The sequence below is a fragment of the Gigantopelta aegis genome, chromosome 9 (genome assembly GCF_016097555.1).
Source record: "Gigantopelta aegis isolate Gae_Host chromosome 9, Gae_host_genome, whole genome shotgun sequence".
Classification (NCBI taxonomy): domain Eukaryota; kingdom Metazoa; phylum Mollusca; class Gastropoda; order Neomphalida; family Peltospiridae; genus Gigantopelta; species Gigantopelta aegis.
In genome coordinates, this window is record NC_054707.1 from 73390506 (window position 1) to 73412042 (window position 21537).

Here is a 21537-nt window from a genome sequence, read left to right on the forward strand (position 1 = left end):
GCACCGCGACTGGTATATCAAATATCCCTTGCTACTAATTCAAAATATCACGGGTTCCCCACCTCTAAGACTGTCAGAATTATCAAATGTTTGGTATCCAATTGCTGATGATTAATAAATCAATGTGCTCTAGTGGTGTCGTTAAACAAAACAAATGTTTTGCCACAATAATATGACAGTAGCAAAGAATTACCTAAACTTCAACTGGCCCTTAATTAATTGTGTTGAGTATAATTAATCCCTTTAAGACCTAATACAAATACTATAGTTACATATATACTCTTCAAAAAAAGAAACGCAAAAGGGTACAAATGGGTTATAACTCCGATTTTATGTTTCCTACCGGTTCATGCTTTGTGAATATAAGGTCATTGCATGTCCCAAACACATTCCCACGGTTACATTCGATAAAACGCAGCTACTGTACAATAAAGTTCCAAAATGTGAATATTCGCAAAAACGCAGCCACGTGCAAACCATGTCACCACTGCACGTGCGTTGTCTGCACGTGCAACATGAACACCGACAGTATAAAAGTGCAGGGTGTTCGCTTGCCTGGCCTCTGTATCTGGCCGACAGTTGACAATCCAGGACATGCCACGTCTCAGTGAACCGCAGAGAAACAATGCCATCGGCCGACTAGACGCAGGCGAATCCAGACATTCCATGTGTCCCCAAGCACCATCTCCAGACTGTGGGACCGTTACCAGCAACATGGATCAACACGTGACCTCCCTAGATCCGGTCGACCACGGGTCACTACCCCCGGGCAGGACCGCTACATCCGGGTACGCCACCTTCGGGAACGATTGACTACTGCCACCTCCACAGCCGCAGCAATACCAGGTTTGCGCAGGATATCCGACTAGACCGTACGGAACCGCCTACGTGAGGTAGGAATTCGTGCCAGACGTCCAGTTCGAGGTGTCATCTTAACACCACAACACCGTCGACTCCGACTGCAGTGGTGCCAGATTCATCGACAATGGCCTCAACTGCGATGGAGACAGGTGTGGTTCAGTGACGAGTCCCGATTTCTGCTCCGACGTCATGATGGAAGATGTCGCGTGTATAGGCGTCGTGGTGAACGTTATGCGGCAAACTGCGTGCAGGAAGTGGACAGATTCGGCGGGGGTAGTGTCATGGTGTGGGCAGCCATCTCACACACTGGCAGAACTGACCTGGTCCGCGTGCAGGGCAACCTGAATGCACAGGGCTACATTGACCAGATCCTCCGGCCACACATCGTTCCAGTTATGGCCAACGCCAACGCAGTGTTCCAACATGACAACGCCAGGCCTCACACAGCACGTCTCACAACGGCTTTCCTACAGAACAACAACATTAATGTCCTTCCTTGGCCATCGATATCACCGGATTTGAACCCAATTGAGCATCTATGGGACGAGTTGGACCGACGCCTCCGACAGCGACAACCACAGCCCCAGACCCTGCCCGAGCTGGCAGCAGCCTTGCAGGCCGAGTGGGCCACCATCCCCCGGGACGTCATCCGTACTCTGGTTGCTTCAATGGGCAGGCGGTGCCAGGCAGTTGTCAACACACGCGGGGGCCACACCCGGTATTGACTCCAGATGACCTTGACCTTGGTGGTGTGTCTATCACTTACTCACAATGGACTAGAGTGAATTGTGAACAATCCTGCAACATTTGGTAATTATCGGACTCACCATTCAATAATTAAATCAATTCTCCAAATGTTACGACAAAGTGGTTTTGCGTTTTCTTCTTTTGAAGAGTATATAACGTAAGTATAACATATCGGATGTCATTCTTTTGGGGATACCTGTGACTGAAGCTACTCGACAGTAAGAATAACTTTCGGGATGATTCGGCAAATTTCGGCAAAAGGAACGAAAATAAGCGAAGTGTTTCGAGCGAAACGAACATTGCACAATGCCAAGAAATTATGTCTGATAAGTACGGTCAAAATTTCCCATTACCAATATACTTTGGCAACATGACGGGTCGGTTTAAACCTGCTGGAACAGTCTCAATGTGGTTAAGACTGAATAAAAGTGGTTGCATTACTACGTTAAAATCAGAACTCGTTTCACTGTTTTATCATTTCTGATCAATATGGCAACAGTACAAGATATGCCAACTTTTAAGCTGGTTTTAATTGGAGATGGAGCTGTCGGTAAAACTACATTTTGTAAGGTAAATTTATTAAACTTATAACAATTAATCATGTTTTAGTATTAGACTAATATAAATGTACCCATACCAAAACGTACCCTTTAAAATTTTGGTCAAAAAAAAGTCAGGAAAACTAATTTTCACATATCCTACGTTCAAGGACGTAACTCCGTCAAAAATGGGTTATTTGCAACGAGTCAAACTTGATCTGTAACAGTACATTATAAACTTGTACACAAAATTTCAGCTCTAAATCTCAAGGTATTCTAAAAATAAAACCCATCCGAACAACTATATGTGGGACAGACAGACGGACAGACGGACGGAGATGAAACCTATAGTCACCCTCCGGTTGGACCGATAGGGGATTAATAAACTAGAAACAAGGAACCTGTCGTCTCAAGATTTTCGTCTACAGAATATGGGCAGAATTTTGAAAATACAATTAGTAAAAAAATTAGTAGAATAAATACAAAAATATATAAAAAGTTACAAGCCAAAAATAAAAAGGATTGACTGCTCGGCCGAATATTTATATAATTTGGAGCATTTAGGACAGTCCAAAATAATATTTTAAAAAAAAAGGAATTTCGACATAAAATTTTGAACGGTCTAAATGTTTAAAGTCCGATCTATATGTCCACGTGAGGCACTCCCCTCGCCTATGACTGTTTTTTTCAGGACAGTGGGTTAGTTCATAGTGAAGAAGAAGTCGGTGTAGTGGCCTTACACCTACCCACCCTAGTCGTTAAAACTCGCTCTAGATAGAAGCCGGTACCGGGATGCGCACCCATTACCTACCAGTTTCAAGTCAAGATTATAGTTGGCCTAGATGTCCACTAAGGAAAGGTATACCGTATGTACCTCTGTACGCATAGGCGTACGGGCTCCATTGTGTGTGTGTGGGGGGGGGGGGGGGGGGGGGGGGGGGAGTTGGGCAGGCTAGTTTTTACCCGAAATAAAACGAAATGCGCGAACATTTATTCATATTAGCATTAGGGCCTGCTACCAAACAGCTATATAAGTTTGCAAACTAATCACTACGCATTTTTACATGGATTAATTTTGAGGGAATAATGATGGAAATAATAGTAAAAAGGTCTCAGGTTTGCACATTTTGCCAGAATATCTCTAAAATTTTTGCCCGAATTTGAAGTTTTGCTTCAGCGAGTAGGATCGTACCTCAACGTCTGTGGATGTGTGTGCGTAAATGCGTGTGTTAAATATTACAGTACAGGCAGTTAACGATATTTGGATTTCCTAGTCATTTCATATATCAGCACTCTTCTACTTTTCTTTTCCCAGCGCCATATTACCGGAGAATTTGAAAAAAAGTATGACGCAACGATTGGAGCAGAGGTCCACTCGCTAACATTCTTCACCAATCGAGGACCAATAAAATTCCAAGTGTGGGACACTGCAGGACAGGAGAAGTTCGGCAGGCTCAGAGATGGCTACTATATCAATGTGAGTAGGCCTACTAACATTCACTATAGTCAGGGATATAACACGGAGTTTTCACCAGGGTCCCATGTCTGATGGAAATGGGGAAAATTAGATCAAGTTAATAATACTTGTGATATATATTTTTTTTTTAGGCCACTGAATGACGCAGTATAGGCCTACCACTGTTAAATCAGACATAATTAAATAAATATATTGGGAAATGTTAGCATAGAAATTAAGAATTTTCATTTATTTCATTTCAATTTATTTTCGTGCTTATATCCAATTACGGTTCAAGCACGCTGCCCTGGACACACCTCAGCTAGTTTGGTTGTCTGTTCAGGACAGTGGGTTAGTTGTTAGTGGTTAGTGAGAGAGAAGAGGATGTAGTGGCCTTACACCTACCCATCGAGTCCGTAAGAACTCGCTCTGGGTTGGAGCCGGTACCGGGCTACTAACCCTGTACCTATCAGCCTGTAGTCCGATGGCCTAACCACGATGTCGCCAAGGCCTGTGAGAAAAATTTCAGTTCCACTTTCTTTTGGGAAGTAACCCCACAGAACACCTGGATAAATTCCCGACTATAGGATTACAATTATGTGCATGAAATCAAACTTTGTAGTATTTGTATTGGTCATTTAATCAAAAACTGGCTTAACAGATCAATTTATACAGCCAGTTCAGGACTATTGGTCACCAACAAAGAAGTTTCGTCATGAGTCAACTAAAAAAAAAAAATCAAGCTTAAATTCTGTGGCATCAGATTATAAAACTGCAAGGCTAGAGGACACTCAAGCTACTATCTAGATAGAAATGATGTTTTAAATTCAACAAACATCAATTTTTCAATATGGTGAAAAACAAAGGCGGCTTCGTATGATAAGTGGCCACTTTAACATTCTAGATGTTATGTCAGATGGTATGCATATAAAGCTAAGGATTTTGTTAGTAATTTTAAGCATGTACACATCAACCTTTTTTTTCTACTTATATAGAGCCACTGTGCCATCATCATGTTTGACGTGACCTCCAAGACAACATACCAGCACGTTCCAGTGTGGTGGCGGGACCTTGTCAGAGTATGCGGTAGCATTCCCATCATGCTCTGCGGCAACAAGGTCGACGAGAAGGACCGCAAAGTGAAACCAAAGCACGTCGTATTCCACAGGAAGAAGAACCTCATGTACCTTGACCTGAGCGCTAAAAGCAATTACAACATTGAGAAGCCCTTCTTGACCCTGGCTCAGAAACTGGTGGGCGATCCAAGACTAAACTTTGTCCAGGCTCCAACAGTGATGCCACCTACAGTGACCCTCGAGGACCACCAGATAGCACAGCTGGAGAAGGATCTGGAAGAGGCGAAGAATATGCCACTGCCAGAGGATGATGACCTTTGATTGCCTCACCACCTTTTTGTACATAATACATTTCCTTCCTCTGGTTAATCACAACTGTTTAAATATAGTTACATAATATAGTCGCCATGTATGTTGTATGTCAGGGCTTGCTCTGCCACTTGCCAAATTCGTCAACTGCGAATTTTAAGAACAGTTGGTGAATTTTATTTTAATTTGGCAAAAGAATTGTATGATAATTTATTTTTGGTTGGAAAATAGCTATAGTTTTGCATTTTTAAGATAATTTTGGCGAAATTTTCTGATCACCCAGAGCAAGACCATTATGTATATAGAAGATAGCCTCGTAAGCTGTCAAACTTGTACCCGATTCTTTTGTTCTTTGTACAATAAAATGTTTTTAATCAACCTCACCACCACCACAGACCTTGCCATGATTAATTACTCACCTAAGATTAAAGGGAGCCATTTGAGATACCATATAAATTTCACAAGTTAACGGAAGCTAAAATTACTTCCCTTGATGTATATTCTGGGGAGTGATGGAGAGCGAGATTGCTAGCTCCTCTTAAATGGCGAGGTCTGCACAGATTATTTGCAATGCCACAGAATAATATTTATGTTGACTGTAAGGATTTACGGTGGTGCAGTGATGAAAACAACTCATTAAAATGACTTTGGACAAAATAATGTGAAACATTTTGTTGGGTCTTGAAAAGTAGTGTGGAGGATCTAGTAACATTAAAATGTGAAATTACAGAAAAGCAAGGTTTATCCATTTCTGGTGATAAATGGAAATATAAACTAATGACAATTCAAATACACTACATTTCAATCTGCTATAAATATCACATTTTGTATCAACCACACGTGTCTGTACAAGGCATTTTGGATTTGTCCTATCTGTTGATATAATCATGTATATGTACATACATCGGAGGAACTGTCATTACAGTACATTTTATAGATTCCTTGGTTGCATGTAACAAGGTTTAACCAATATTGTATTTTGTGTGAAATTTCTGTTCTTAATGACATCACCACTTTACCATATGTCCATTGCAGTACAAGTTCTGTAAATAAAATGAGTTTAGTGTGTTTTTAAAAATGTTTCGTCCTTCATTCATTTATATACATGTTCATTGTACTATGTGATTTAGTTCTTAATAAAAGAAAAATTACAGAAGGACATTCCAAAGATTGTTCCAGTTTTAATGTGTTCACCTATTTTCAAGTTGTGTGTATGAATGTACATATCTATGTACATTAAAACCAATATTTAAAACATTTTCCTATCTGAACAAATAAAAACAATTTGAGCTTTTCAGCAATATAAATGAACATGAATTAAATGTCCAAAAAAATTCAAGAATTAAAAAAACACCAGAAGGACAATTATAATTTAACAAAGATAACAAAATGTATTTGAAAAATAAGATCAATACATTTAAATAACAACTACATTGTCATTGTTAAATACCATGGTTACAGAGTAAAGGCATGAAACACAAACTAAATTCTCACATGCACGTAGTGTATGATTTGAATCCTAAACTACTACATCAGCTTAGTTTGAAATAATGTGTTACAACATTATAAGTTATATCCATACTTAACAAGTTCTGTTCGATAGATTTCTATGGAAGATGAACTGAACAGAGGATTCTGCAGATATTTTTCATATTGTTAAAGCTTTAGTCCGTCCCACAGGGAACATCTTTTTTTATACTATGGAATTTACTACAAGTTATTTCTGAGCCGATTGTTTTGTAACTTGCACACAAAAATAGTATTTTTTGGTTATTTTTTATGACAAACAAAATTGAGATTATTTACAGAAAATAATTTGTGTACGATAGGAGACTATAGTTATTCGTTTTTTAATGTAAAATCCATTTTACAAACATAACCATGTACCATGTACGAAAAGGAGCTGCAGAGAATCATAAATACTTTAAGAAACTTGAAATCCACCGTCCGCTCTATAAAGACCTTTTCTCTTCTCATTAACACCTAACCTGACCTCTGAACGCATGGTACTCACCTAGTAGTCTCATTGGTAGACTACTGGAACATTCAGGCTAATTTGTGGGACTAGGGGCAAGTCCCATAAGTTCAGGAAATTGATTCAAAGTTTGAAAAGCCTATTTGTTTCATCCGATTCTTAATCTACTAAGCTATACTGAGACACATACTCCTTTTTTTTTTTACTCTTTAAATATACTGTGAATGAAAGTTTTAATTACAATTTCAGAAAGCAGAAATATATACCTCTGGAAATTAAATGAATTAAGCACCACCTGAATTGTATTATGACCAAAAGTGTGCCTAAAAATAGTTGTCTGTCTCGATGTGGTTAAAAAGTGACATTGAAAGTTTTTACAAATTCTGTATCTATTGGGCATTTATTGAGCACGTCGGTGTAATTCTATAGTTAATTACCATAAATTTTCATGAATATTTATTTATGGATTCTATCTTTTTCACTAGAATACATTAAATGTTGATATAATGACAATGTCACTTGCTGTCAATCTTTTTCAATATCCCCTGAATACACAGAACATTAATTTCAGTTTTTTTTGTATCCACCAAAGGTCAAAATTACTTGTGAAGAATAAAACATATGATCAAAACTAGTGCTTATTTATTTCCAGGTGTATGTAAATTCATTAATACTGTACTTGTATTGTTTTCAAATCAATATGCTCTTGTGGTGTCATTAAACAAACTTTTTGTATTGTTTTGCTAAAGTAAAATTAAATATAAATTAAATTGCAACATGACAACTTCAATAATGAAATGATAATCATCTTGTTCCTAAATGTCTCAAAGTTAAAATAAAAGTTCATCAAGATGCCATTTTATGAATAATATTTTGTTAAAGTTATGACTTCAAATTTCGCTATAACATGTTGTGTATCGTAGCTTGGTCTTCCACTGATTTTACGTCATCCAAGTGATCCCACCATTTGAACAAGAAAGTTTTGACAATCAGTTTAAACCAGGGAGTCAACAAGATCCCATTCGTCTTGGATGATTCTGTAAAATAACAACTATAAAATTTAATATCTAAAAATAGCTGAAATTATTCTAATATAATATGATAACCTGCCTTCAAGTTCTATATTTGTATTACAGTATATGGCAAAGAAGTATGAAAGAATCCACAGCTACAAACATAGCATTCACTTTTTGTGTGTAGAAATACATGACTGACATTACATTAAAATTTGTACATACTGTTCTTATCTATTAAGTAAAACAGATGGTCCTTAGAATGATAGGGGGCAGTCGGTTGAGTGCTCATTTGAGGTGCTTGCATTGCAGGATCGAACCACCTCAGTGGATCCATTCAACTGATTGGGTTTCTTCTAATTCCAACCAGTGCACCACAACTGGTCAAAGGCTGTGGTATGTGTTTTCCTGTCCGTGAGAAAGTAAATACAAAATATACCTTGCTGCATTAAAAACAAATGTAGCAGGTTTCCTCCGATGACTACGTGTCAGAATTACCAAATGTTTGACATCCAATAGCCGATGATTTAACTCTTTTTTTTTTTAGATAGTAGAAACTTGCCATCACCTCAAAAACTACACACTTTTTTAGGGGTCATTTATGTGCCTGTGGTATTCACTAATAATACTACAGACCTCAACTAAGGTTAGAGCATTGCCCTGGCACTACTATATTTGTTTTCTGGTGTCAATAAATGTTTATTTGAAGAAAAAAAAAGGTCAGAGCATTGACAGAAAAGTGATAAAAAACCAACAACAGTGGCTTTTGATATTCTAAGAATTTCACTCACTCTTTACCCCACGGCTCTAAATAAACCATTCCTCTAAATAATAAAAAGAAATCTTACCAACTAAATCATTCAAAGTTTTCTTATCAACATATCTGTAGCTTTTAACTTCATTTTCATTAGGCTGAACATCCACGTCTCCCTGGAAGAAGCAGATGTAGTCGATCTCGTGCTCACCCCACTTGCCGTCATGTGGCACGTTGTCCGCCTTGTACAGGATCCTCGTCAGGTAGTGGATTTTATCTAGTGGAACCTGGGCGGGAAATAAATTAATTTAATATCGATATGGTTAAAAATATCTTGGTACATGTCAAAGTGATACGTCCCACTAGAATGCCAAGTGGGACTGAACACTTAGACGTCACTACAACCTTACAGGAACATTAACTAAACGAGTTGAGTGATGTAAATTACGATAATAAATAGGATATTAAGCTCGCTACCATTTCGTATCATGTTTATGTCCCTCATGAAATAATTTCAGGATATAAATATGATACAAAACGGAAGCTTGTTTAATATCCTATATATATCTATATATTTTATAATATGACAAATGCAGGATTTATTTATTGCAGTTTTTCACTTTGTAAAACCCATCATAATCCCTTTTATCTGATAAACCCCTGGACAACCTTAATGGAACCTTGGAATTTAAAACCTCATTCATTTGTTGAACATGTAAATTTTGCAAATTCCCTCAAAATTTCCATGATTCACAATACATTTTTGGGAAACTTTCCATAGCACCAGTTATTTGCAAAACCCTTGTACCATCTTACTTGAACCCCTGAGGTTTGCAAAAACCCTTCATAGCCCACAATTTGCAGACACACACACCCTCCCAAGTTATCTTGGGTTCAGTTGAATTCTCAATGAGAAGTGCTATACCACTATATGACAGCTGTTTTAACCTCTTTGCTGCTAATGATGTGCAACCTCTTTGCTGCTAATGATTTTGTTATGCTGTACGAGTCCAACTTCATAAATATTCCTTCCAGGGTGGGAGTAGCCCATTGATAAAACATCTGCCTGATGCACGGTTAGTCCGAGATCGATCCCCATTGGCTTCCTACCAGCGCACCACGGCTTGTATATCAAAGGCAGTGGTATGTGCTATCCTGTATATGGGGTGGTGCATATAAAGAATTTCTTGCTACCAATGGGCAAAATGAAGCAGGCTTCCCAGTATTCGAGATTAACGGTATCCTGATATCCCGGGGATACCAGAATTTAATTTTGGATACTAGACTTCAATAACCCAGTATCCCACCGGGATACCATATAATGTTGTTGGGTTTTATTTTTTGCTGAAACAATGAAAGTAGTAATTTACTGGTGAAGTTAAGTAACAGTGTCGTCCAATTTCAAACCCTGAGTGAGTGCTCCGCAAGGCTCAATGGGTAGATGTAAACCACTTGCAACGACCAGTGATCCATAACTGGTTCAACAAAGGCCATGGTTTGTGCTATCCTGCCTGTGGGAAGCGCAAATAAAAGATCCCTTGCTGCTAATCGGAAAGATTAGCCCATGTAGTGGCGACAGTGCGTTTCCTCTCAAAATCTGTGTGGTCCTTAACCATGTCTGATGCCATATAACCATAAATAAAATGTGTTGAGTGCGTCGTTAAATAAAACATTTCTTTCTTTGGTTCAGAAAGAAACAGTGTAAAGGGAAGTAACTCACTGGACTAACTGTAGCTATTCTTCTATGTGTGGAACAAACGTAAGTTGTGTGGGGATGTACAACAGTGCTCAATGGCAGCATTCGAAATAAACACTTGCCTGTTTGTCCCAGCAAGTGAAAATCTATTTGGACATGCGAAATGTACCTTGGTGGTTGTTGTCCTGTTGACCAGTGAAAATTTTCAATGCAGTTTCATTTTAAGTAATAAAAAACATTGTCCTTTTTCTTGAATAAAACAAACCATTTATTTGGCAAGTGAATATATTGGTGGCCAAGTAGATTTCTAGATGTATTTGTCTGGTCGACTATCACTGTACAGCATTACCAGCCATGGACTAAAAGAATCCTTCATATGTGTCCATGTGGGACAGGGCTATTCCGCCCGAGGGTACATAATTTGTTGTCAGGGACGAGGCTTGCCGAGTCCCTGACATCATATTATTTACCTGAGAGATGAGAGTCTCCTAGATGTTCCCCATGAAAAAAAAACTGAAGTCAGAAGCAAAATAAAAGAGGAGCTTAGAAAGCAAATGCCATCAGCTGCAATGACTTCAGATTTTACTATCCAAGAGCTGAACTGTGCCATCAGACAGCTAAAAAACCAAAAAGGCACCGGGAAAAGATGGGATCACCAACGAAATGATCAAACATCTTGGCAAGAACATCAAGCAGAAGTTATTAGACATATTCAACCAGTCCTGGAACTCTGGTGAAGTCCCAAGTTGTTGGAAGGAAGTCATCATAACACCCATCTTGAAGAAGAAAAAGGAAGCACAACAAAGAGTAGCTATCGCCCCATCAGCCTCCTCAGCTGTCTTAGCAAAACCATGGAGCGCATGGTCAACAGGCACCTCCAACACCACCTAGAGAAGAATGGCCTCATAAGCTCAGTCAGTCAGTCAGTCAGGTTTCCGCAGAAACAGAAGCACGGAAGACCAGATAGCGCTCCTAACTCAGGACATTGAAGATGGTTTCCAACAGAAGATGAAAACCACTGCCATCTTTGTCGACCTGACCAAGACCTTTGACAAAGTGTGGAAAGAAGGCCTCCTCCTGAAGCTCCTCAAAAAGAAAGTGTGTGGCAGAATGCACCAATGGATCCACAGCTACCTGTTTCAAAGGTCAGCGTAAAACTGGATGGTCAGATGAGCAAGCTAGTGAAGATCCGAGAGGGTGTACCACAAGGGGGAGTAATCTCGTCAACACTCTTCATGGTCTTCATAGACCAGTTATCCACCCACATCTCCACAGCACTTCATGCTGATGACCTAGCAGTTTGGACCAAAGCAGAACAGAGTAACGCAGCAGCACATAGGATGCAGGTGACAATGAACTCGATCTCAGACTGGGCCAAGAGTGGATGGTCACAAAAACCGAAGCCACATGTTTTTCCCTCTCCCCCAAGAAAGAAAAGTTCAGGCTTGCAGATTGATAACCAGGACATTCTGCAGCATGACAACCCAACCTACCTTGGGGTGACACTGGACAGGAGGCTCACATGGTCCCCTCACATCAACGTGATTCACAGTAAAGTCACTAAGAAGATGGCCGTGATGAAGAAACTGGCTGGCACAAAGTGGGGTGCCAACATGAAGATCCTGACCCAAGTATACACAGGATCTGTCCGACCCCACAGTGAATACGCCTCCACCTCCTGGTCTACAGCAGCAAAAAGCAACACAGACCATTTAGACAAGACGCAGAATGCCAGCCTCCTAGTCATCACAGGTGGCATGAAGACCACCCCCATAGCTGCAATGGAGAAGATATCTGGCCTACTCTCACTCAAAGAGAGAAGAGACAAGAAGCTCCTGAGACAAAGTGAAAAAATTAAGAGGCTTCCATCTCACCCACTGCACTCCAAGCTCCAGTCTCTGACCAAGAACCGCATCAAACGGCAGAGTCCAAATCACCTGTTTAAGGCTCTTCAGAAAATACATGGTGAACATCTCCCGCTCAAAAACCAACAACAGGAAGTGCTCCAAGACTATGAGGAATGGTCAGTGGATATCCCACCTGTCATCCTTGACGTTCATGGAGTCGGAGCAAAAGAAGACCACGCAGCAGTAGAACTGAAATCCCTGACCCTTGAAATGCTGGACAGGGACACCCACCCACCACCTGGACCCGAGTCTACACAGATGGCTCTGCAGAAAATGCTGTGCGAAATGGGGGAGGTGGTGTCTACATACAGTATCCTGACGGCAGCTCTGACACCAAGTCTGTCGCCACTGGTCAGTTCTCCACCAACTTCAGAGCTGAAACCTGTGCCTTACTTCATGCTGCTCAGATCCTGAATGGAAGAGACGACCCATTTTCTCAAACATGCCGAGCCCTTCTCCAGATAGACCAGATCCTCCAGGATACCAGAAGGGAACTCCAAACACTGGGCTCCAAAACAAAACTGGTGTTACAGTGGATCCCCTCCCACTGTGGTGTTATGGGAAATGAAAAAGCTGACAGACTCTCCAAGCTGGACAGCAAACAGGAGAAAACTGCCCACCAAATGTCATATGGTGAAGTCAAGACCCTTCTAAAAAAACCCACTGCATCTGCAGATAGGGCCTGAAGGGAATGGCATCTACCAGCTGAACAGGTCACAACAGGTCACCATCTTCAGGCTGAGAACAGGACATTGTCAGCTCCTCTCACATCTCTTCAGGCTGGAAATCTCTCACACGGACGAGTGCCCAAGTGGCACTGGTCCACAGACACCAGCCCAACAAATGTGGCCCAGTGCAGTGGATCTAAGGGAGAAGCTGTGGGGACCGGCGATGTCGTTAAGGCTGACTGCGGACTTCGTCCACAATACCGGACTACCCATCTAACATGGCTGGGATCGCAGAAGAAGGAGGATTATTTTTCTCACATCCAGTAGATGAAAAACAAGTATTTTGGGAAAACGTGAAAAAACCTACTTACTTTTTTTTATATCTTACAATAAAATAATCATAACCATTGAAAAGAATGTTCCCAAAAATGGTTTATACTAAAAGTATAAACCGAAAATGATAGTATAATTTCATTATGACAGCAGGTTTCCTTGTTTTTATGAAATATGAAAAGAATTTCTTGCGTTATTTTGCCATTTACGTATCGTCACCCAATGATAATATCAGCTCAAACAGAAGTCACGTGGTCATGCAAGACCGATTTATTCTGCATGGGCTGATGTCATGGAATACGCCTGTCTTTCATGGCTAGGGATGGGAGAAAGAGGATGTATAACATATTCTTGGCACAGTTAAGAGGTTCAAATTTGAACCAGTTGCTGGCTTTTCATTAAAAATTATACATTTTTAAGTGAAAAATCACCTATGACAAGATTAACCCAGTTTTACCTGCTCTGGTCTAATGCCCAGTTCATGGTTTAGTTTTCTTTGGACAGCTCTCTTGACACCCATTGCACTGCTTTCATCCAACTCGGCTGGGAAGTTCAAAGGATGGCTACAGCAGGTATTTGTGAAATGACCTGCAGTTGCAATGTTACAAAGGTATAATTATAAGAACCGTGAAATATTCTCGAAAAGACAAAAACAAAGTGAACATTTGTTCAACATCACCCCAGCACATCAATTACCATGGAGAAGAAACTTGCTTCAACATGGCTACTCTTTATTTCTTTATTATCACTTACAAGCAGGTACGAGACGTAGCCCAGTGGTAAAGCAATCGCTTGATGTGCGGTGGTCTAACATAGATCCCCATCTGTGGGCCCATTGGGCTATTCCTCGTTCCAGCTAGTGCACCACAAATGGTATATCAAAGGCAGTAGTATACTATGTGCTATTCTGTCTGTGGGATGGTGCATATAAAAATCCCTTGCTACTAATGGAAAAATGTAGTGGGTTTCCTTTCAATGACTAAATGTCAAATTACCAAATGTTTGACATCCAAAAGCCTATGATTAATAAATCAATGTGCTCTAGTGGTGTCATTAAACAAAAACAAACATTTTAACACTTACAAGCAATGTTTTCCAACTAATGTATACATATCACATTCCTAGTTCAGGTTAGGGAATGGTAAAAATGTTAAAGGGTCTTTCAACTCGTACTCGTAAACTCTATTAACGTGCCTCTATCCAATTAAGGTTCAGGCACGTCTCTCCCACACCCAGTCTCTGGCATGGCCAGTGGTCGAGTGCGGGACAGAAAAATTACTTATTAATGGGTAAATTTTGAATAATTTATAAAAAGGGGGTAGGGTAAGTCTTTCCACTGAGGATGATTGGCTTGACTCGTTAATGCTGATGTATGGAGATCTACCACTGATGAATGCTCCATCTACATTTCAAGGCACTATATGTCTAAATCTGACAATAATTGAAATAGATCTGATCATGTTTTCCATTACACACCACCACAAAATAAAATGAGACAATCATTCTGAGAGTATTGCTAAAGTAATACATGTCCCTTACCGGGCTCAACAAAAGTTTGTCCCTTAAGATCAAGGGCCACAACTCTGTCAAACATATTTAACTTTACATGATAAAGCTATACACTTGTATAGGACAGGACCTAGTAAATTGGCAAACTTGTGCTCAATCCTTTTGTTTTCAATCAAAAGCTATACACAACTTTTAGCTCAATATCTAGAGGAATTGCACACAAAAACATCTGGAAAACTATGTGGGGCATACAGACTGACAGATGTACAGACAGAGACAAAACCTATAGTCTCTTCCTGATGTACTCATAGGGATGAATAAAGTTAGCATTACATTTGCTTACTTTCGGACATCAGTTTACTCAACATCTTTTATTATTATTCTAAATTCCCTCAATGTAAATGAAGCAGTGAGTGATAAATGAAATGGTATTATAAATTTAATAAAGGTCAGGGTCAATGAAAATAATCTTACATAAATAGTTTAGTAGCTTACCTGGAAAAGTTATCTTGGCATCTGATCTCTGCTGCAGCAGAAGTTCACCTTTTGTGTTGAAAAGAAACACACTGAAAGCTCTATGTAGCATGCCTACAGGTAGAAACATAAGCATAACCAATACCGTATATTGCCATGTATTAGCCAACTTTTGAAGTCTAGAAACACTTTCAAAAAGAAGAGTCAGCTTATACACAGAGGCAACAAATTGGAGCATAAAATTCCTATCGAAAATACTCCCGACCGTGACTTATAAATTTTTATCAGACCCTAAGCCTTTCACAGATTATGTAACAATAATTTGTGCACAGTATAAATAAAACACCCCATCATGCAATATTATGCAGTTTTTTGTTCTTGAATGCATTATAAGTTTGATGAATAATAATAATAAAATTACTTGTTTTATTGTCATTTCAATGGTAAAAACGTATTCTTTCCAACTGTCCGCCATCTTTGTTTGACCTGTGCTGGGACCAGTCTTTCATATAGCAAATTTAAGATACAAAACGGTGTTTTTTCTTCAAACAAGTATTATATTTTTAATATTATTGTTTTGTTGGGAGGGTGCATTAAACTGTAAAGTGATGTCATAAATAAATTAAGCTCATTATTAACATTACCGACTGAAAAAACATAACATGAATTTCAGGACAATAATTACTCCCACTATTGTCACATGACCATACTATATACAGTGAACAGCTGCAGTCACGGACCGCATGATCTTTTGTTTCTGTGTGTGTGGTGGGGGATTAAACATGCCTCAACGATTTTACTTTTTGCTGTCCAGTGAATAAATTAATTACTTGTGTGTAGTGATGTTATTATAGCTTGAATTATTTATTTTCCTGTTATGCTTTATCAGTTCTAAATTATATTTCACGGCATGGTAGATGTTAGCATTGCCATATTGATTGCGATCACGATTACTGTGTTTGTAATAATTAAAGGGAAAACAAATATAATGAACAAGAAAAGCACAAGTCTATTTGTTGACAGTATTATTGAAATCGATACAATATACAGCCGGACAAAAGATGACTTCGGCTTATACACAAGGCCGATGATTTTGTACTAGATATTTAGGGTCAAACTAAGAGGTCGGCTTATCCAAGGAGTCGGCTAATACACGGACAATATACGGTATATAAGACAGGGCCATAAATCAAGAAAACGATGTGTTAGCCTGGGGACTAACAGCCTAGAAAGATGATTAGTCTCCATACAAAATAATTTACCTCTGCCACCCCATTCACCTCTCCATTATTGGTTGGAACCTTGTGACTAACAAATATACAACATATGTGGCCTATTTTAAGACTTCAGACAAATCACAGGGTTAGACAAATCCACTAGAATAACTCCCATCTCACATCAACCAGAAGTTAAAAAATACATAACTAAATACCTTTGTTAATATTCTCTAGTAGATGACAAGCCTTCTTTGAAGCCGACCCAATGTTTTTATCTTGTTCATCAACGAGAATACATTCTTCTTGCATGAGTTTTATCTGAGTCTCGTCCAACCCACTCAACACATCATCTCCAGACATCGTTTTTACACTCACCGAATGTACACTTCTCAAACTGTAAAACAAATTATTATATGTTTAACTTCTTATTAATCACTTAAATCAGTACTATGTCACATGGGTTAAAGACATCAGATATTGAAATATGCATAGTGTGTTCTAACCACCATAGAATTTAGAAAGATCATTACAAATTTATTAAATTGACAATTCCATCATACTTACTGTTATATATGTACTTCAGACACTAATAATAATGCTTTGCTAATAATTATTGGTGTTTTCCTCAGCTTGTTTTGGCATGGTGTGGCACACTGCCTCCATAATCTAGCGCAGGGATAGAGCTAACGCTTGCCCCAGGCGAGTAGAAATCCCTGGAGGCGAGTACAATTTAAATGGTGCTAGTCCCCCGGGCGAGTAATACTGGGCACTTGTGACCCCGATTCATGATGCGGAAAGTCAAACTAGTTTGCCAATGAAACCTGTTAAACATACAAACTGTAGATGTATTTCATCAAAATTTTCCATGACAGATTGACAAAGTCAAAATTATCAGTTTCGTTTGGTCTCGAACTTTCCTGTTTTTGTTACTGAATTCTGATTATAGATGAGGCATGTTTGGAAGGGATAATGTTTTTTATTTTGTGTCTCTCTCTGTGTGTGTGTGTTTTGGTGCTTTGTGTTCATTTCGTCGATAATAAATACAGTCTTTAATTAAACGCACTGTAATAGATAAGGGGCTAGACGTAGCCCAGTGGTAAAGCGCTCACTCGATACGCGGTCAGTGTAGGATCGATCCCCGTCGGTGGGCCCATTGAGCTATTTCTCGTTCCAGCCAGAGCACCATGACTGGTATATCAAAGGCTGTGGTATGTACTACCCTCTCTGTGGGATGGTGCATATAAAAGATCTTGCTTTATCAGCACCATGCTGCCTAGTTATGGTATTGTAACGGAAACTTTCGCCTACGTCTCAGTTACCATGTCGATGTCAGCGCTATGTTATCAATCTACATGCTGCCCTGAGATTAAATGAGCCTTTTTCCAATCTGATTAAAATTAGCTCTACTGGGTCTACCAGTAGATCTAACAGCATTGCGTGGACTCCCATGTCCAGGTGACATTTCATCTATAAATAATAATTTAAATATCGACCAATTACACTTCGCCTTTTATAGTGTTATTCAGGAGCGTACAAATTCTAAAAATATCAGACAAGACTATTTATGCAATAGTTGAAATTGTTGGTCTATTTCAACATTGAAAAAATAGGGGGGAAAAGGCAGTAATAAACTCTGGATTGTGTACTAGTATAAACAGATTTTATGGCTATACCATCATGATTTTTTTTTCGTCTTGAAACTAATTTTACATAAAATTTTATATTGCAGTTAGTTTTCGGCATACTTTGTAATTCACCCGAATCATTTTGTTTACCCACGGCATAATCCCGAATGTTTTCAAATTCTTTTCAAATCACTGGCATGATTCTGCAAGTAAGGTTTTGACTGGTCAAATGAAAGGTCAAATGTTTTTATAAAACACTTCAATTTTTTTTTATTAATTAATAAAATACCCCTGTTATATATTTTACCATTCATTTATTAAAGTAAGTACATTAATTACATTACTCACTGTTTATAATAATCAGATATGTCACCTAACAGTCAAAAACACTAACATTGGGTGGTTGGGGTGGGGACAGAATATTCATATTTACAAAATAGACTTAACGGCAGCTTTTGACTTTATTTTCTTTCACTAGCCGTTGGGCATGGCAATAGTATTTACTAGCCCAACGTTGAATATCACTAGCCATGGGAATGGGGCTACCATAATCTAGAGGCCCTGCTGACAGATACTGAACTGCCATATAATCGTATGAGATAAATATTGTTTAAATCTATTGTTTAGCAATGCAATCCGAGCCATGACAAAACTCTAGACTATGTAATAAAACTCTAGACTATGTAATAAAACAAAGGCTGCCTTCATCTCATGCTGTCCTATTTCCAGCACGTATTTAATTTGTACACAAGTAGCGCATGATTCATTTGTTTTAAAAGTAGTTATCTTGGTCACGTGGCCTCAATAACTTAATAAACATCTCGTCTTGTCTATTTCCAGCAGCCCCTATTTTTTCTTCTTATCTGGACATATTTCTTTTGGCCTATTTAAACAATATAATAACAGCAGGCCATATTTTACTGCCTATTTTGAGCACTATAAAACACATATTACAACTAATTCATATGTACATGCTCAGTATATAAACAAATATGGAGACAGCTGCTAGCAAATTTTTTATGCTTGTTTAATGTTCACCGGGTACAGAAATACAAATAATCAATATTTCATGACTGAATGTTACTATTTTACATAATTTGTGCATATTAATAACCTAACATGCTATAGAAAGTTCATCCCTGATTGGTTAACATAGTTGGTAATTAATGTATGGTGTTAATACATATATTTAATATAAACCAACGAAACCGTGTCATGCTTATAGGCTTTGGTATCAAATTGTTTAGGTCATATGACATTTGTAGCATATGGTAACTTTATTTTCACCTGTTATTTCTATTCTTAATGACATCCAGTGTTCTCGCTGCTCCATTTAAGCGGGGCGCCCCGCCCCGCTATTCCATTTTGCCGCCCTCCTTTCACGTTCCCCGCCCTCCTTTATTTTTGAGCGCCATCCTTTATTTTCCAGCACCTATCTCCGCTATTTCCAAATGCACACTTTTTCCACACAAAAAACAACGATTAGTCTGCACACTGGACATCAAAGAAACCAGCCGCGTTGTGCACGAAAAAGCAATTGACGAAACATTTACGACAGTTACCGCAACGTAATTTAACAGTATTTTTAACAGCCTCTATTTTGTCCAATATCTGTATCCATTTGTATGTTTGATAGACACTATAAAAGTAATATTTTATTTGAGCAATGAAAACATTTTATTTTTTACGGATTCGGTAATCTCCCTGATTGAAAAAAACCTTCTTATTTGGCGACAAATTTGTCACGTGATCAGAACTTTCGTTTGATATTTTGTCCTCAGTTACAGATATAATTGGTTGTAACTGATGGTTTTTACTTTCTGTTATTCTGTTTATTCAGCAGTTCTTTATAAAAACAATGTTAGTGGTAGTGTTTATCATTAAAATCAATTATTTTGAGTGCCAAATAATATATACACCACCTTTACAAAAACGAAACTACTTTTTATCAGCTTGCGATAATATTTTATCACAGCGATCGATTCATTCGATGAAGATGGAAATACAAAAATGTATCTGACATTAGGAGATCACTTTAGAAAAATCTTTATTGTTTCCGTATATCTTGAAATCTTTATTAAAAATAATAATATTAAAACTTTGATCGGTCCAGCAAAACCGGAACTGTCCGTGAATGTCAGACCGATATCATCTTCGGTTCAATTAAAAGACGAGTCTTTTTATAAACCTTTTTGCACTTTTTTGTAGGCAAAATAAGGAGTATGTCTTTTCTCAAAGTCTACCAACACACAACAATATGACAACCAAACTACCCCCCCCATCCCCCACCCCCTCCTCCTTTTTTTTTTTTGCTTTTCGTTTGTTTGGGTTTTTGGGGGTTTTTTTGAAGGGTGTAGTGCCGAGCGGCCGCCCTCCTTTAATTTCCACCCAGCGAGAACACTGACATCACTGTGTTAATGTTGGATAGGCTTTGTTTCTGGTACCGTGTTTGTAAAATCACCGAACCCAGATTTTGTTTCCCATGATTATTATTATATTGAGTACCTGATCCTACTATTCAATGGAACTTAAAAACAGTTTCCAATTTGTTCCCATGATCACAAGGCACGGAAACTAAAAGGTGTTTCCCATGAAATTTTAAATCATATGGCCCGAGTTAGAAATCGGATGACAGTTTGGCAATATTATATTTCAAGCAGGATTAACAACACAATGTAGCATGTTTTGTTTGTATGTTGTTTTGTATTTTTAAATTAAAAAATCAAACCAAATAGTGGCAATATTGAATATAGAGATCTTCAACTTTATAGAAAACAGTAAAGACACAAACAACTTTCCAACTTTAAACAATATAATGAAACAATTGTTTTGAAAATTATACAAATGTATTCAAAACTTGTGGCACCATGTTTTAACCGTTTCTCAACCAAAATATTGCAACAAATGCACACACAAACCAAAGCTGTACCGTACTCACAAAATCCTGAATGAAGTACTTGTATCATTATTACAGGGGATAACCTAAATCAAACTATAAAACTAACCCCAACCAATTGGGTGGGGGGAGGTCAAATATTTCACCTCACATGGTACCTACCCCAACTAGGAGCTTTAATAAAGCCTTTATGTAATTGTATATGATTATATATTACGTTGGTGCTCCACCAAAAGCGGCGAAATTTCCTTAGAAAATGAACTTACCCAAAAGCGTGATTTGATTTGAAGACCGCTCTTAATAAAGTCGATGGTTTTGTACCCACACTATAAAAACAATATGAGCTTATCTTGATTAACAGACCTTTACTGAAAAACACAAGCGATCGCATGACAGTTCTAATGTTTGCATGTTGTCAACAGCTGACCATCGTGGCCTGATGTTACAGTTACGTAAAAACTAGTGCTAGTGAGAAAAACCGA

General features: G+C 38.5%; 2 protein-coding genes across 3 annotated transcripts; one reads left to right on the forward strand and one right to left on the reverse strand.

The window, feature by feature from the left end:
- Positions 1-1648: 1648 nt before the first annotated feature.
- Positions 1649-7517, forward strand: LOC121380348 (GTP-binding nuclear protein Ran-like). Its single transcript, XM_041509132.1, has 3 exons — positions 1649-2178; positions 3463-3624; positions 4599-7517. The coding sequence occupies exons 1-3, from the start codon at positions 2098-2100 to the stop codon at positions 4998-5000; spliced, it is 645 nt and encodes a 214-aa protein (XP_041365066.1). The 5' UTR covers positions 1649-2097; the 3' UTR covers positions 5001-7517.
- On the reverse strand, positions 6340-21522 carry LOC121380347 (isopentenyl-diphosphate Delta-isomerase 1-like). Of its 2 annotated transcripts, none has more exons than XM_041509131.1 (6): positions 21419-21522; positions 16750-16928; positions 15339-15431; positions 13792-13922; positions 8825-9017; positions 6340-8000 (listed from the first exon to the last, which is right to left on the reverse strand). In XM_041509131.1, the coding sequence occupies exons 2-6, from the start codon at positions 16892-16894 to the stop codon at positions 7864-7866; spliced, it is 699 nt and encodes a 232-aa protein (XP_041365065.1). In that variant the 5' UTR covers positions 16895-16928; positions 21419-21522; the 3' UTR covers positions 6340-7863. The 2 variants fall into 2 exon arrangements, with proteins under 2 accessions (XP_041365065.1, XP_041365064.1); XM_041509130.1 differs by having other exon boundaries at positions 21322-21515.
- Between the last annotated feature and the right edge of the window lie 15 nt (positions 21523-21537).